Here is a 15,022-nt window from a genome sequence, read left to right as displayed (position 1 = left end):
GACTCATTAGTCCATCTTAACTCAGAATGAGTAGAAAGACTGGTATTATGCTTTCAGCAAGAGATGTTTTAGGCTTCCAATATGTCTAGCATTAAAACATTTTAATGCTTTAATATTAGAGCCCTTGATAAAAACCGGTATAATTGCCCATAAAATATAGAATATATTGTGCTTGTGTAAAAGAGCGTTTGGTTCTTGAAGACAACAGAAACATAAAGACTTGACTTCCCTAGCTCTGATTTGCCTTCTCATCCATATATGAGAATTGTAGAAACAAAGGGCACAGAACTGGTTTCCGTCTGCAAACTTGCCCAGTTTATAAAGAAACCCAAAGAAAGAAAATACATCCTTCCTTAGCTAATCATTAACAGAGTTAGAAAAGTCAGTGGGCTTGCTGGGAAAGAAAGGGGAATGGTCAAAATGTAGGTTTGTCTAAGGAGATGGTTGGCTATTGCTGGCCCTTTCTTCTGAAGGTAAATGGACAGCATTGACAAGTCTCCCAGATCACTATTAGGTAGAAATTCTATTAACAATTTTAACACTTTTTAAGTAATGTACATAATTTTATCTTCCTAACAATCCTATGAAGCAGCTACTATTATCCCCATTTCATAGATAAGGAAACTGAGGCATATATGTGTTAATTAAATTGCCAAAGGCCGCCATTAGGTAACCTAGCTGAGATTCAAACAAAGAAGTCTGGCTTCAAAATCCATGTTCTTATTCACTCCATAATATTGCCACTCCTATCTAAAGAGAATTTCAGAATTTTTCATTCCTGGTAAACTCCACTATCATTTAATCCTAATTCACTAATCCTAATCCTCACTTCACTATGGTAAAATATCAGAAATTTTAAAGTAGCTTTCAAAGCATTGCTTATCTTAAAAGGCAGCCACCATTGTCTTAAAGCCACTAGCTCAAATAGCGTTAGCTTGTTTAGGAAATGTATGTGTTGAGTCCTGGAGAGAGGATATGGGAGTCAGGATCCCTACCCTTTTCATTAACAAGACATTGCTACATTCTACCTTTTAAAAATCATACTGTATAAAGCGTGGGATCCTGGGCCTCTAGAACGGAGGAGTTTCAGGATATAATGTCCAAAACAGAAGCAAAAAGAATTGTATATGTGCCTATGGTTCTTTTTTCTGAATAGGGGAATTTACACCTTTATAATAATCTCAGTCTAAATTATGTATTCCAAAAATAAAATTGAGGATTAACCTAGGTCACAGCTATCTTCCAATGGTGTGAATACAATCTCTGTGGCATTCAGCATTACTTAACACCATATTTTCCTGAATTATTTGAGAAAATGAAGTCAGAAAGTAGCAGTACTGCTGTGGCTACTTTGCCGACGGGGGAGCAGTTTGCTTCTCCTACAATTGCCCTTCGCGTATCAAAAATGCCTCGACTTGGGGGACGGGAAGGAGTCGGCTAACTTAGGACCGCATGGCTCAGAGAAGAGAGTTCCTGCCAGGATAGCTAGTCCTGTTCTAAATTCCTACCCTTATTTAGACCTCGTCACCACGCCAGACTGGAAACACCCGGACGGCTCACTGGTTAAAGGAAGTGACTGCCGGCAGCTCCTGACCCGGAATCGGATTCTGGTCCCGCCCCCTCCGCCAGGCTTCGTTCTGCAACAGGCGTGGGTCACGCTCTCGCTCGCTCTCTTTCTGCCGCCATCTTGGTTCCGCGTTCCCCGCACAGTAAGTGCTGTCTTCGTCACGACTTTTTATCCGTAGCCATCCGCCTTTCTTGCGGGCTGAGCCGCCCCGAGGACTGGGAACTAAGGAGAATTGGAGGTTTTACGGGGCCTCCGGGCTCCTACTCAGCCTTGGGCAGTGTGGCCTTGGGGCCTCCGGACAAAATGGGGTCTGCTGTTGGTGTCCTGGCAAAAGCAGGGCAGAAAGGCCGTAGGCCGCGAGTCCAGGGCTGGGGAGATGGGAGCCTTTGCGGTGTCGGGGATGGAAGTGGGTGGGGATGGAAGTGGGTTGCGTCTGGTGTTGGGAACCGCTTCACGAGAAACTAGAGGAGGTTAAGGGGTCACAGCCTTGGAACAGCCCCCCCGCACGCGCGCGCATACACACACACACACGTTTATTGTGACAAGCGAGTGTTGGGACCTAGGACACCCTGTTTCTCCTCCTTGGTCCCGAAAGTGGGCAAACGGGAGTCCTTGAGGTCCTAGCCCAGGAAGCGGGGCGGGGCGGGGCGTGGGGGGGCGAGGGGAGACGATTGTTCAAGGTAGCGTCTGAAGTCTCCCAACCCGTGCTCAGGAGCCGGACCGCGAGCCCCTCCCTCGGGTGGAGAACGCAGTGGTAATTGCTTCTGTGTGGGATTTGGAGTGTGGAATAAAACGAATCCCTCGGCACAGGGAAATCCGCTCTCTGCAGAGTGTAGAGGAGCGGTAAAAGGTGGTGGTTCTGCTGATGAAAAATGTGAGGGTTACGTCGTGTTTTTCACCTATTCCAGCTGCTTTGGGGAGGGTTGTCCCACGTTTATGGTTTTCTAACAGCCCTCCGCAGTTTGAAGCTTGACTCTGGGTTGGGCAGCAGAACGGATCCGAGTTATTTCAGGCCTCCTTTTTATTCCCTTCAGAAATGCCCGGTGAAGCCACAGAAACCGTTCCTGCTACAGAGCAGGAGTTGCCACAGCCCCAGGCTGAGACAGGTAGGTTCCCCTAGACCCCTTGCCCTTGATTAAGATTGTAAGATCGACCCTAAAACCATTTGGTGGGTTAAGTGACAAATAGAATATACTTGTGTTTTTCAGTGTTGACTCTCATTAAAGAAGATGGGGCTGTAGCTTTACCAGGGAGTAGAGTTCATAATAGTAGCTTTCCTGAAGGGACTTGCTTAGAGAGTGGAATAAAAACCGTATATTTAAGATTCAGGAACATTAAAAGCTCCCTGGTTTGCTTTGTAGGTTATGACAGCTGCCTCACAGGTAGCTCTGTTGTGGAACCCTCCCCTCACATAGGAAAACTGAGCAGGAAAGGGACTCTGATTCTTACCTGTTGGAACTAGGTGACACACTGGCAGGTCCAGGAGACCTGAGCTTTTGTGAAGTTCCAGCCAGCAGGTTGCATCAAGGTTTTAGATGGCAGTGCTTGGCATTGTGCCATCATCACATGCCTGGATAAGATGTTTGTTGATGGTAAATGTGTCCTACTGGGCCCCAGGGCCCTCCTAGATTGGTTAACTTGTTTTATGAATTGGTGCTGAGATGTTTCTAGCGTGCTGGAACAGTGCCTGCATCAACAGCTTATCTGGAACCCAGAATTGAAATAGAGCCTTCCTTTGACTGCTCTTCGGCTTTGGAATTAATGAATGTAGAACATAGTGTAAGGCAGGTTTTGAATTCTGATTAAAATACATTTCAGTAAAACTTGAGAAGGGGTAGGGAAAAAATCTTTTTTATGGTAGTCTTCCTGCTGATTAGTTGTGCAGAACTAAAGGGAATTTTCAGGCTGTGACCTCCATCCTCACCTTTTTTATCCCCCCTTTATGGTAAATTCATTATTTTTTTTTAACTCCACCTGTGACTTAACAGCAATTTTTGTCTCCTTCTGGAATTAAAATAGAGTTGTTTATAGTTGAAAGCATTAAGGTTCTCCCTCCCCACCTGTCTGATTTTAGCAGCTGAAGGGATTAATACAGCTGCTGGCAAAGAAAAAGGAGGGGGCCTCTGAGCTGGGAAGTAAGCTATGTGAAATCCTTGAACTGCAAGGGACTTAAGGAAGGTAAAAATAAAGGACTTGTCTCTAAAAGATTCTGTAGTTTCAGTGCTAACAAAACTTTAGAGAATCTCAACTTGATTTTACAAATGTGGAGACTGAAATTCAGGTGAATGTAAAATAATCTGGATCAAGCTTCAAAACTAATGCTATTTGCTTCTGAAGCAATCCTTAGTGCTGTTAAACTTATTCCTGAATATTCTGAGATTGCACAGTAGGTTAGATGATAATATTAAGTAAGCGCCAGTGATGAACACTTGGAGTTTTTTTAATACATAACTATAATTAAATAATTATTAGAATGAATGAGGAAACTGACTCGGGATTGGTTATGGTGTCTAAAGTAAGTAATTTGGGCCTTAATCCCCTCTTGAGGTCCAGTGAGAGGAAAACATTCTAAGTTTCAAATTCTGATTAATATGTGTGAGAACACTTGCACTGTAATCATAAGACTTTGACCTACCAACTCTTGAGGAAAAACTGGTTGAGCCACCTGTCTTTTCTGTAGTGGGATACTTCTGGTTGAGTGAATTTGGATGCTATAAGTTTTTTGTTTTTTTTTTTTAATAATACTCCCTTCTAGGTGTTGAGCATTTGTTGGTCTAATCCTGTGTTACCTCCTGATTAGTAAGCATGGTATTTTTTCATCATTTAGAAAATCTTTTGCTTAGCTTTACTCTAGTGCAAATAGTGCCTATTTTGGCAGAATGGCGTACTCATCCGGATTAAGGGGTGGGGATCCAATGTATTTTCTCCACTCCAGTTCCCTACTTTCAAAATAGAACCAGTCTGGTTTATCAAGTTGGGTTACAGTTACATAATACAGTTCCTACCCTTGTGACTAAGCTGTCTCTTGTGGTCTGATTCATCTTAGATTGATGTTTGGAGACCTAACATTAATCAGAGACTGTAGAGTCCACCCATTTGTGGTTGGTTTTTTGTTTGACTTGGGTAAGTAAAATGAGGTATAGGGAGGCTAAGTGAAGTAGTATTTAATACATAGTATTAAGAGTCAGATTTTTCCTGACTTAGTGGAAGCCTAGCATTAAAAGGCCTGTTTTTTATTCAGCTCTGATTCCCCATCATTATTGCCACTGACTATCTTCCTTATTCCAGTTTTCACTATTTGTTTCAGTTAGTTTATGCTCCTTGGGTAGACAGGGTAGAACTGTTCTAGTGGTGATTATGTGGCCTGTGAGAAAGACTTAGGGTTTGTTTGAGATGGGAAGGGAAGAGCACAACTAGGAAAGGGCAGAAAGCATGCTGTTCCCAACTTACTCCTGGGCCTGTGTTCCCCATTTAGAGACTAATAGGCTGCTCTTAGACTGTTCTTCACCCTATAAAATATTTCACTTACTTTAGTAGAACTTGGGAAATGTGGGAGATGAGGAGAGGGATGTATTCTTACTTGACCACTGAAGTATGTTTGGGGAAGATTGCTGTTGCTTGTCACCTTTGTCTAATCCTGTGTGGTGACTTTCATTCTCAGATTTAAAATTCCGATGTTTTCTGTGAGGCATGTTGTACCAAGTTGGGCTGTATAACTCACCTCTGTTGTTTTTTTCCTTCCCTTTCCTCCTTTACCGCCCCCCGCCCTTTTTTTTTTTTTTTTTTTTTTGCTTTTCTCCTCCAGCTTTGCTTCCTGTGTCTTCAGCCTTGAGTGTCACTGCTGCTTCAGGGCAGCCTAAACCTACCCCTACGCCTACCCCTCCTTGTTCCCTGGCCTCCCAACAATGCCCTCTGGCAACCCCTAACCAGCCTTCCTCATTCCTTTCTCCCTCTACTATTGCCTCAACCCCTTTTGAAGCTCCTTTTCCTGAGTCATCCACTGGGACAGCCCTGCCTTTGGGAGCTTCCCCTCCCCCCGCTGGCACCCCAGCTTTCCTACCAAACCTAATAGGGCCTCCCATCTCCCCAGCTGCCTTAGCTCTGGCCTCTCCCATAATAACTCCAACCCTGAAAGGTGTTCATTCCTCTTCAGCTCCCTTGGCTTTGGTGGCCTTGGCTCCCCACTCAGTTCAGAAGAGCTCTGGCTATCCACCTAACTCTCTTAGTTCACCTCCTTCAGTTGCTGTGATTGACTCAGGGTCAGTGACATCTCTATCAGTTCCAGTTGCTTCCTCAGAACCAAAGCCCTCTCATCTTCAAGCTCCCTCTCAAGTAGTCCCTAATCCAAAAAGTACCCCCAGCCCTCCAGGTATAGTCAGTGCTGTTCCTTCGCATCTTGTAACTCCTTTGGCCTCTCTTCAGTCTGGACTAGCCTCATGTCCTCAGACACCACCTGCCACTCCCCTAGCCATCCCTTCCCCTCAGGTCAAAGGCATCCCTATTTCCTCAGCTCTGACTTCTCCACAAAACCCTGCAAGCCTCAGCCTAAAGGGACCCCTTAGTCCACCTGCTGCTTTATCTCTTTCAACTCAGTCTATTCCTTTGGCTCCTCATGCCCCCCCAGTTTTCCTCACTTCTCTTGGTTCTCCTGTTCAACCTTCAGGTTCTAATATTCTGTCAGATCCCATAGAGGATACTGTTTCTGTAGATCATTCTTCCACGGGTACCTCTTACCCTTCTCAGAGATCTCTAATTTCTCCCCTTCTTTCCAAAAATGAGGTGGTTCCTACTGCTCTGGCTGCTTTTCCAGTGGGGGCTCCATCTTCCCCTCTGGCTCTGTCTGCTGACAAAGGCCTCTCTACTGTCACTGACGTAGCCTCTTCCAATGTAGCTACCTCTTCTCTGTTATCTCCTACAGCCTCTTTGATTCTCAGAGACTCTCCTGGTGCTGCTCATCAACCTTTGGTGGCCCAGATTCTTGGTTCTTCTCCAGGGAGGCCAGACTTGAAAGAAGCTCCTGTTTCTTCTGTTGGAACCACCCCAGTTGGGATGGCTAACTCCTCTACAGTTTCTGCAGCACCTGTTACCTGTGAGGTAGATACTTGTGTCTCTCTTCCAGTTTCATTAGGTCCCATGAGCAGTAAGGACTCAGTTTCCCAAACTGCCTTGGTTATGGCGCCTGTGGCTCCCAAAGAGCTTCCTGCTCCTCAAGTAACAACCACTCTGGGGATACCAGTCTCTCAACCTCTGCCAGCCCCTGAGGACCCCAAAAGTCTCCCTGTTTCACCAGCCCTGGCAGCCCCTAAAAATCTCCCTTCTCTCCAAAGTACATCATCTTCTCTGGAGATAGCTCTTTCTCCTGAAGCCACCTTAGCAAAGAAAAGCTTCCTAGAGCCTCTCCCTCTAGTTAAGCCAGCCAGTACTACTACCTCTTCTCTGGGGGTCAACTCCTCAACCTCTATAATCAAGACAGATTCTTATGCAAGCCCAGATCCAACTAGTCTGCTTCTCAAAAGTTCTCTCACTATCCCAACTGTAACTACATTTCCTTTGGAAAGCACTGCCATTGATGGGATGGCTCCTACAACTGCCAAAGGTACCTCCACTCCTACACCTGTAGCCAGTCCTTTTCTAGAAGGAGCTGTCTCTTTAGATTCTAAAAGCCACCCTGCCAAGAAAAGTACTTCCACTCTTACTACTTTACCTTTGGTCCCTCCAACCTCTCAGAGTTGCCCTGTGGCTCCAGCTGTGACTTCATCTCCCCAGAATGTTTCTGCTCCAGCTACTGTGGCACAGGTCCCTGAAATTCCCAAGTCTGAGTCTTTTCCCCCTCTTCCTCTAGCTGGTACTCCTCAAGGTGCAAAGAAAGTTCATGGTATTTCTCAAACTTCAGCATTGGCACCTGTGGCTTCCTCTCCTGAAGGGTACCCAACTGAGGACTCTGGTGCTTCTGTTATTGCATCTTCCAAAGGAACTTACCCAACTGACTCCCCATCTCCTTTAGGGACTAGTATGTCTCCTCAAACCAAAAGAACTCCAACCAAGAAGGGTTCAGCTACTACTACCTTAAGTCTTGCTCCTTCTGTTTCTAAAAGTGTACCTGCTATCCCTGATACTCCTGCTGGAAATCTGTCATTCACTGTTTCTCCAGTTGAAGCTTCCTCTCTTCCAGAGGCCAATCTTTCTTTTCATGTCCGTAGAGGATCACTAGCCAAGAAGCATTCCCCTACTCCCCCATCCCCCAAAGAGGCTCCCATTCCCTTACCTATGTCTCCACCTTCCCCCAAAGCCGGGCCAGCAACCCCATCCCCTAAAGAAACCATAACTCCTCCAGCTGTGACTCCTTCCTCTCCCAAAGGAGCCCCAGCAACTCCATCTCCCAGAGAGTCCCCAGCTACCCCATCTCCCAAAGAGGCTCCCACTCCCTCAGTTGTGGCGCCTCCTTCCCCCAAAGGGGGACCAGCAACCTCATTACCTAAAGAGACCCCCACTCCTCCAGCTGTGACTCCTTCCTCCCCCAAAGGAGCCCTTACTTCCCCCAAAGGGGGCCCAGCAACCCCCTCTCCCAAAGAGCCCCTCACTTCGTCAGCTGCGGCTCCTCCCTCTCCCAAAGGGGGCCCAGCAACAACATCTCCCAAAAGAGCCCCAGCTACCCCACCTCCAAAGGGGGGCTCCACTCCCCCAACTGTGGCTCCTCCTTCCCCCAAAGGAGACCCAGCAACTCCATCTCCCAAAGAGGCTCCTGTTCCCTCAGCTCTGACTCCTTCCTCCCTCAAAGGGACTCCAGCCCCCATAAGAGCTTCAGCTATCCCACCTCCCAAAGGGGATTCCACCCTCCCAGCTGTGGCTCCTCCCTCCCCCAAAGGAGGCCCAGCAACTCCATCTCCCAAAAGAGCCTCAGCTACTCCACCTCCCAAAAGAGACTCCACTCCCCCAGCTATGGCTCCTCACACCCCCAAAGAGGCCCTAGCAACTCCACTCAAAGGAGCCTCCACTCCCTCAGCTGTGGCTCCTCCCTCTCCAAAAAAGGCCCCAGCAACTCCATCACTCAAAGGAGTCTCCACTCCCTCAGCTGCGGCTCCTCCCTCTCCAAAAAAGGCCCCAGCAACTCCATCACTCAAAGGAGTCACCACTCCCTCAGCTGTGGCTCCTCCCTCCCCCAAAGGGGGCCCAGCAACTCCATCTCCCAAAAGAGCCCCAGCTACTTCACCTCTCAAAGGAGACCCTACTCCCCCATCTGTGGCTCCTCCCTCCCCCAAAAGAGCCTCAGCAACTCTGGTCCCCAAAGAGTCTCCAGCAACCCCAGACCCCAGAGAAGTCCCCACTTCCCCAGCCATGGCTCCTTCCTCCCCCAAAGGGGGCCCAGCAACTCCATCTCCCAGAAGAGCCCCAGCTGCCCCACCTCTCAGAGGAGACCCGACTCTGCCATCTGTGACTCCTCCCTCCCCAAAAAGAGCCTCAGCAACTCCAGCCCTCAAAGAGGGCCCTACTCCCTCAGCTGTAACTCCTCCCTCCCCCCAAAAGTCTCTAGCCCCCAAAGGGGGGCCAACATCCTCATCCTCCAAAGGGACTCCCACTCCCCCAGCTGTGATTCCTCCCTCCCCCAAAGAGGCCTGTACTTCCCCAGTTTCAGTCACATGTCCCTTGGGGTCCACTGCACCTCAGGCATCTAAAGGGCCCCCAATAAAGAAAGGCCCCACAGCTCTCAAAGCAGTGCTTGATGCTCCAGCTCTAGAAAGTGCACCAGTCGTCACAGCTCCCAGTCAGAAGAAGAGTTCTATTTCATCACCTCCTGTGTGCCCAGATCCCTCAGCTCAGAATGGTACAAAAGGATCCCTTCCTACAGTGGCTCCAGCTCCTCTACTGACAGTCTGCACTCAGAAAGGTTCTTCTCCAAAGGCTCCAAAACCCCTCCCTATTTCTCTCTTAAAGGGCAAAGACTCTTTCCATTCCCCAAAGGGCCCCTTGGCTCCTCCTGAGTCTGAGACATCTACCCCTTCAGCAGTAGCTGCCCCAGAGAAGGTCCTTCCTAAAGCTGGATCTGCATCTGTCTCTCCAGCACCTACCCCATCAGTCTCTCTGCCTCTTGCTCCCTCCCCAGTTCCCCCTCTGCTCCCTAAACAGCAATCTCTGCCGTCCTCACCTGGGCTGGTGCTGGAATCGCCCCGTAAGCCCTCAGCCCCTGCTGATGAGGATGAGCTGCCGCCTCTGATTCCCCCGGAACCAATCTCCGGGGGAGTGCCTTTCCAGCCGGTCCTCGTCAACATGCCCACCCCCAAACCTGCTGGGATCCCTGCCCCAACCCCCTCTGCCAAGCAGCCTGTTCTGAAGAATAATAAGGGTATTTGCCTTGGTTTGCCGTGTGCATGGTGTGTTGCCCACAACCCTCCAGGGGCTACCCACCAATACTAACCGTAGGATGCGCCGCTTTCTCCAGTATATATGCTTGTGTTTGGACGTAGAACGATAAGTTTAAATGCAAAAGCTGTAGGAATGTGAAACAGAATCTTGGTTTTCACCTCAGATAGTCTGTTGTATACCATCCTTTGTAATGTGGTTCAGACTAACTCTGGATCTGTCATCTTTTACCTAACTGATCTGACATTGAAAACCAAGACCTTCTAGACCTTTAATTTGCTCTAATCTCTACTGTACCACTAACTTTGTCCCTGGGCCTGGGATTTGCTAAAATATTGGGAAATCTAGAACTACTTGAATTTCTTTTCACAACTTAGACTTAGTAATAACCAGTGCCCAGGGACTCCTTTTTCTTAAAAGACCTATTTTTCCTAGCCTGGGAATGGTGCAGGTGTATGCTTTTTCCCTTAGTAGTCTGTTGATGCTTGGCCTTTGAATTGAGGGAAACTTAAATATGTGAATTATTTTTGGAAGAAATGGAAGAGGTAACAGGGCAGTATCTAGTAGAGGTGGCTACAGAACTGTAGATGAGCATTTTTGAGAATCTTCAAGCTGTGTTGATTAGATCAAACTGCTAGGGTGAGTGGTTTGAAAATAAGGCTAAATGTGTGTACACAACTGCTTTGGGCCTCCCCCAACCCAGTTTAAAGGATGAGGGGAAATCTTCCCGCCCCCCCGCCGCCCCCCCAGTCTGCCTCCACAATGTGTTCTTACTTTTTTTTCACTTAAGTATATCTGGAGGCACCTTGTTTACCAGAACCTTTCTAATTGGCGTTACATAAGTCATTGGTGTTTACCCGTGCCAAGAAGTGAAGACCTTGAGGGAAAAGAAGCAGTTATATAAACTGCTCGGCTGTATCTAGTAATTACCTCTCATTTCTGGGGCTGGGTCTTTAATAGATGTGTACACACTAGTTTGTGACCAAGTTGGGGGCTATCATATCAGTACGAGCTGGCTTCATACAAGTCAGTTGGTTTACATTTAATTTTGTGAGGTCTAGCATAAGCCAGTGACCTCTAGTCTGGGGAGGCCATGGTGAGGTGCCTCTTCCTTGTAATCTTTACTATAAAATAGTAAAAGTTACGTGTCTTCTTAGGGTCTGGAACAGAATCTGATAGTGATGAATCAGTACCAGAGCTTGAGGAACAGGATTCTACACAGGCAACCACACAACAAGCCCAGGTAGGTATTCTCTCTTTTTTTTTTTTAAATAAATTTACTTACTTATTTATTTATTTTTGGCTGTATTAGGTCTTCGTTGCTGCATGTGGGCTTTCTCTAGTTGGGGCGAGCGAGGGTTACTCTTTGTTGCGGTGCGTGGGCTCCTCATTGCTGTGGCTTCTCTTGTGGAGCACGGGCTCTAGGCACAGGGCTTCATTAGTTGTGGCACGTGGACTCGGTAGTTGTGGCTCACGGGCTCTAGAGCACAGGCTCAGTAATTGTGGCGAACAGGCTTAGTTGCTCCGCGGCATGTGGGATCTTGCCAGACCAGGGCTCAAACCTGTGTCTCCTGCATTGGCAGGTGGATTCTTAACCACTGCGCCGGGTGGGTATTCTCTTAACTTACTAGTGTAAGTACTTGGGTCAAGGAAGCATTGGAGAACCAGTGTTGATCAGAGTAGCTGACTTACGTATTTGGAGCTGTGAACCTTCATAAAGGAAAAACCACATGAGGATTGTGGTATCTAGGTCTTACATTCCAGTCTACTCATAGCTGTTTGATATTCTTAGCTGGCAGCGGCAGCTGAAATCGATGAAGAACCAGTCAGTAAAGCAAAACAGAGCCGGAGTGAAAAGAAGGCACGGAAGGTAAGAGTTTAAGCTATAAAGAAGGATTAAAGGTGCTGCTGAAGCACCTTTCGAGAGGGGAAACTGTAGTGGAACTCTTGGTAGTGGTAGAATCACGTTTAGTTAAATTAACAAGTTAACTATGGCAGAAAGCCCAGGAGGCCTGGAAATCAATTCTGTATTGCTATGTAAACTTTTCTTAGCCCACAGAAAGTCTTTGCTTAGAATGTAGTTTTATTATGTTCCTTACTTCCTGAAGCTGCTTCTAAAGAAGTTGAAAACCTGATGTTCTTTTTTATTCTTTAGGCTATGTCCAAACTGGGTCTTCGACAGGTTACAGGGGTTACTAGAGTCACTATCCGGAAATCTAAGAATATCCTTTTTGTCATCACAAAACCAGATGTATACAAGAGCCCAGCTTCAGATACCTACATAGTTTTTGGGGAAGCCAAGGTAAGGAAAGTTTTCTTGGGAGTTGCTCTAGACCAGGGTTTCTCAACCTCAGTGCTATTGACATTTTGGGTCAAATAATTCTTTGTTGTGGAAGGGCTGTCTATTTAGCAACATCACTTGCAGTTGTGATGACCAACAAAATCTCCAGACTTTTGACAGATGTCCCCTGGGGAACAAAATCACCCCCCAGTGGAGAACCACTGCTTTAGACTTAAGTTCTTTGTCTACAGTAATATATAATCCAAGTGAGGCCACGTGATTTAAAGCTACGTAGTAAGTTAATGTGAAGTGGGTTTAAGAGCGGAAGTTTGGAAAAGATATAAATGATTTCTTTGGTTTGCTGATCCATCTACTCACATGAATTCTCTGTATTTTCTGCCCTGTAGATCGAGGATTTATCTCAGCAAGCACAGTTAGCAGCTGCTGAGAAATTCAAAGTTCAAGGTGAAGCTGTCTCAAACATCCAAGAAAACACACAGACTCCAACTGTACAAGAGGAGAGTGAAGAGGAAGAGGTATATAAGGAAATCTTTTGTGCTTTTAATCCTCACAAGATAATATTATGTTTGTATTGATGGGTGGATTCTATATTACTTCAGGCTCTTGAACTCCATTGAGTTAAGTAGCTTTTGAGTTATATTAAGAACTGGATTCAGGAGATGCCTGACGGAACTACTGAAGTTGTTCTTGCCTTTAGTTTATTAAGTGTTTTTTCTCTCTTTTAGGTTGATGAAACAGGTGTGGAAGTTAAGGACATAGAATTGGTCATGTCACAAGCAAATGTGTCGAGAGCAAAGGCAGTCCGAGCCCTGAAGAACAACAGTAATGATATTGTAAATGCTATTATGGTAAGTGTCCAAGCCTTTACTCCTTGACTCCCTCTGCCCTAACCAGTCGTGGGTGACTTTATTTTCTGTGCTTAATATCAGCCAATTAGGAAGCCTCTTTCCAAAGCCTTTTCTGAGTTGCCTCAGGTTTTAGTGACCTGAATTCGCTCAATTTGCCTGTAACCACCTCTGATGATCTCTTTTCTCTTACAGGAATTAACAATGTAACCATCTTGAAAAGAGGACCTTTTTTTTGGTGTTTCAAAAGAGTAACTGCAGCTGGGTTTGAAATTTGTACTGTTTCTATCATTAATAAAGTTATGGCTTCTTGTTGGATGAACTCAGTGGGTGCTTGATCTCTTCCCCCCAAAAAACATGAAAGCTCTAGAAATGAAAAGGTTTAGTACTGCAGGTTCCCCTCTTAAAACCTCAGCCTTTTCACATCTTGTGGGAAGATACTGTTCAGGCTATCTATTAGGAACTTCTTGTTCTCAGAGACAACTGTAAGTTTCTCATTTCTTTCCCAGATGTTAACTAGTAGCAAATCCTGATTCTTCTTTTTTCTTTTTTTAAATAAATTTATTTATTATTATTTATTTTTGGCTGCATTGGGTCTTTGTTGCAGTGCGCGGGCTTCTCATTGCAGTGGCTTCTCGTTGCAGAGCATGGAGTCACGCGGGCTTAGTTGCTCTGCGGCGTGTGAGATCTTCCCAGACCAGGGCTCAAACCTGTGTCCCCTGCGTTGGCAGGCGGATTCTTAACCACTGCGCCACCAGGGAAGTCCCTGATTCTTCTTTATTTAATAATTATCCCCTTCTCTGACCTGCGATCTTTCTGAATACATATTGGGCCTCACCTGGCCTTTGTGGCAAGCATTTCATGTTGGTTACATCTTGTCATGTAAGAGCTTGGGACAGAGTTGGAGAGAATGCATAATGGATGGGGGTGAAATGACAGTACTTTGTAGCAAGTGAAAAGGTACCTCATGAAGGAGAGATTTTTGACTTGATATATAGTACAAGCACTTGGTCTTAGACATACACTGTACAGGCATATATTAATCTGCAAAGTAAATTATGATTAGGGTAGCCATAGTTATGCTAGGATAATAAATGAAAACCAGAACTGTACCAGGCAAACTGGTACATACAATTAGCCAGTTTGTGATAAATATAGATAGCTCTATAGAAGTCCTAAGAAGAATAAAATTTCTGCGTTTAGGTTGTTAGGAAATGGTTTGGGGGAAAGTGGAGGGCTTAAAATTTGGAAATAGGAAGCCTACAAGTAAATGAAGAGTCAAGAATCCTAAAATGAATAAGTGGTAAGACACTTAGAACAAATATTAGAATAAGAATAAATAAGACTAACATTGCTGAAGGCTTTTGGAACTAAAGTTTAGATCTTTTTCTTACTGATTATTTTCTCAATCTCTGAGAAAATAGGCATTATTTTAGCAGTTGTGATTAAAAGCTGAGGACCAGGGGCTTCCTTGGCACAGTGGTTGAGAGTCTGCCTGCTGATGCCGGGGCACAGGTTTGTGCCCCGGTCTGGGAAGATCGCACAAGCCGTGGAGCGGCTGGGCCTGTGAGCCATGGCCGCTGAGCCTGCACGTCCGGAGCGTGTGCTCCACAACGGGAGAGGCCACAACAGTGAGAGGCCTGCGTACTACAAAAAAAAAAAAAAAAAAAAAAGCTGAGACCAAAGAGCTTAAATGACTTCCACAAAGACCAGAGCCCTTTTGCTGTGGTAGGCTATCCTGGAGAAGCACAGATGGGTGTCTGGGGAGGAGGAGGATCTGCTTCCATTTCACTGGAGTAGAACAAATTAGATCATTAAATGAACAAAGTCTCATGAGGCTAAAGTCTGCCAAGTCTGAGTCAGCCTAGTAATTCTCATTTCAGGAAGAAATTAGGGATATTAACTCATTTCCTCACCCTTTACAGAGTTAACAAACTGCCAATTCTTGGT

General features: G+C 46.0%; 1 protein-coding gene across 6 annotated transcripts; it reads left to right on the top strand.

The window, feature by feature from the left end:
- Positions 1 to 1,597: 1,597 nt before the first annotated feature.
- NACA (nascent polypeptide associated complex subunit alpha) lies at positions 1,598 to 13,394 on the top strand. Of its 6 annotated transcripts, XM_067009519.1 has the most exons (10): positions 1,622 to 1,709; positions 2,602 to 2,673; positions 5,373 to 6,661; positions 9,692 to 9,908; positions 11,083 to 11,168; positions 11,718 to 11,795; positions 12,081 to 12,227; positions 12,614 to 12,742; positions 12,953 to 13,075; positions 13,268 to 13,394. In XM_067009519.1, exons 2-10 carry the CDS (start codon positions 2,604 to 2,606, stop codon positions 13,280 to 13,282), a joined length of 2,154 nt encoding a protein of 717 aa, XP_066865620.1. In that variant the 5' UTR covers positions 1,622 to 1,709; positions 2,602 to 2,603; the 3' UTR covers positions 13,283 to 13,394. The 6 variants fall into 6 exon arrangements, with proteins under 6 accessions (XP_058936403.1, XP_058936411.1, XP_058936404.1 ...); XM_059080420.2 differs by having other exon boundaries at positions 1,598 to 1,709; positions 5,373 to 9,908; XM_059080421.2 differs by having other exon boundaries at positions 1,619 to 1,709; positions 2,580 to 2,673; positions 5,373 to 9,908.
- The last annotated feature ends 1,628 nt before the right edge of the window (positions 13,395 to 15,022 follow it).

This window comes from Kogia breviceps, chromosome 12, assembly GCF_026419965.1.
Source record: "Kogia breviceps isolate mKogBre1 chromosome 12, mKogBre1 haplotype 1, whole genome shotgun sequence".
In the NCBI taxonomy this organism is placed as follows: Eukaryota; Metazoa; Chordata; class Mammalia; order Artiodactyla; family Physeteridae; genus Kogia; species Kogia breviceps.
The sequence above is the reverse complement of the archived record's forward strand: the minus strand, read 5'-3'. Positions and strand labels throughout refer to the sequence as shown.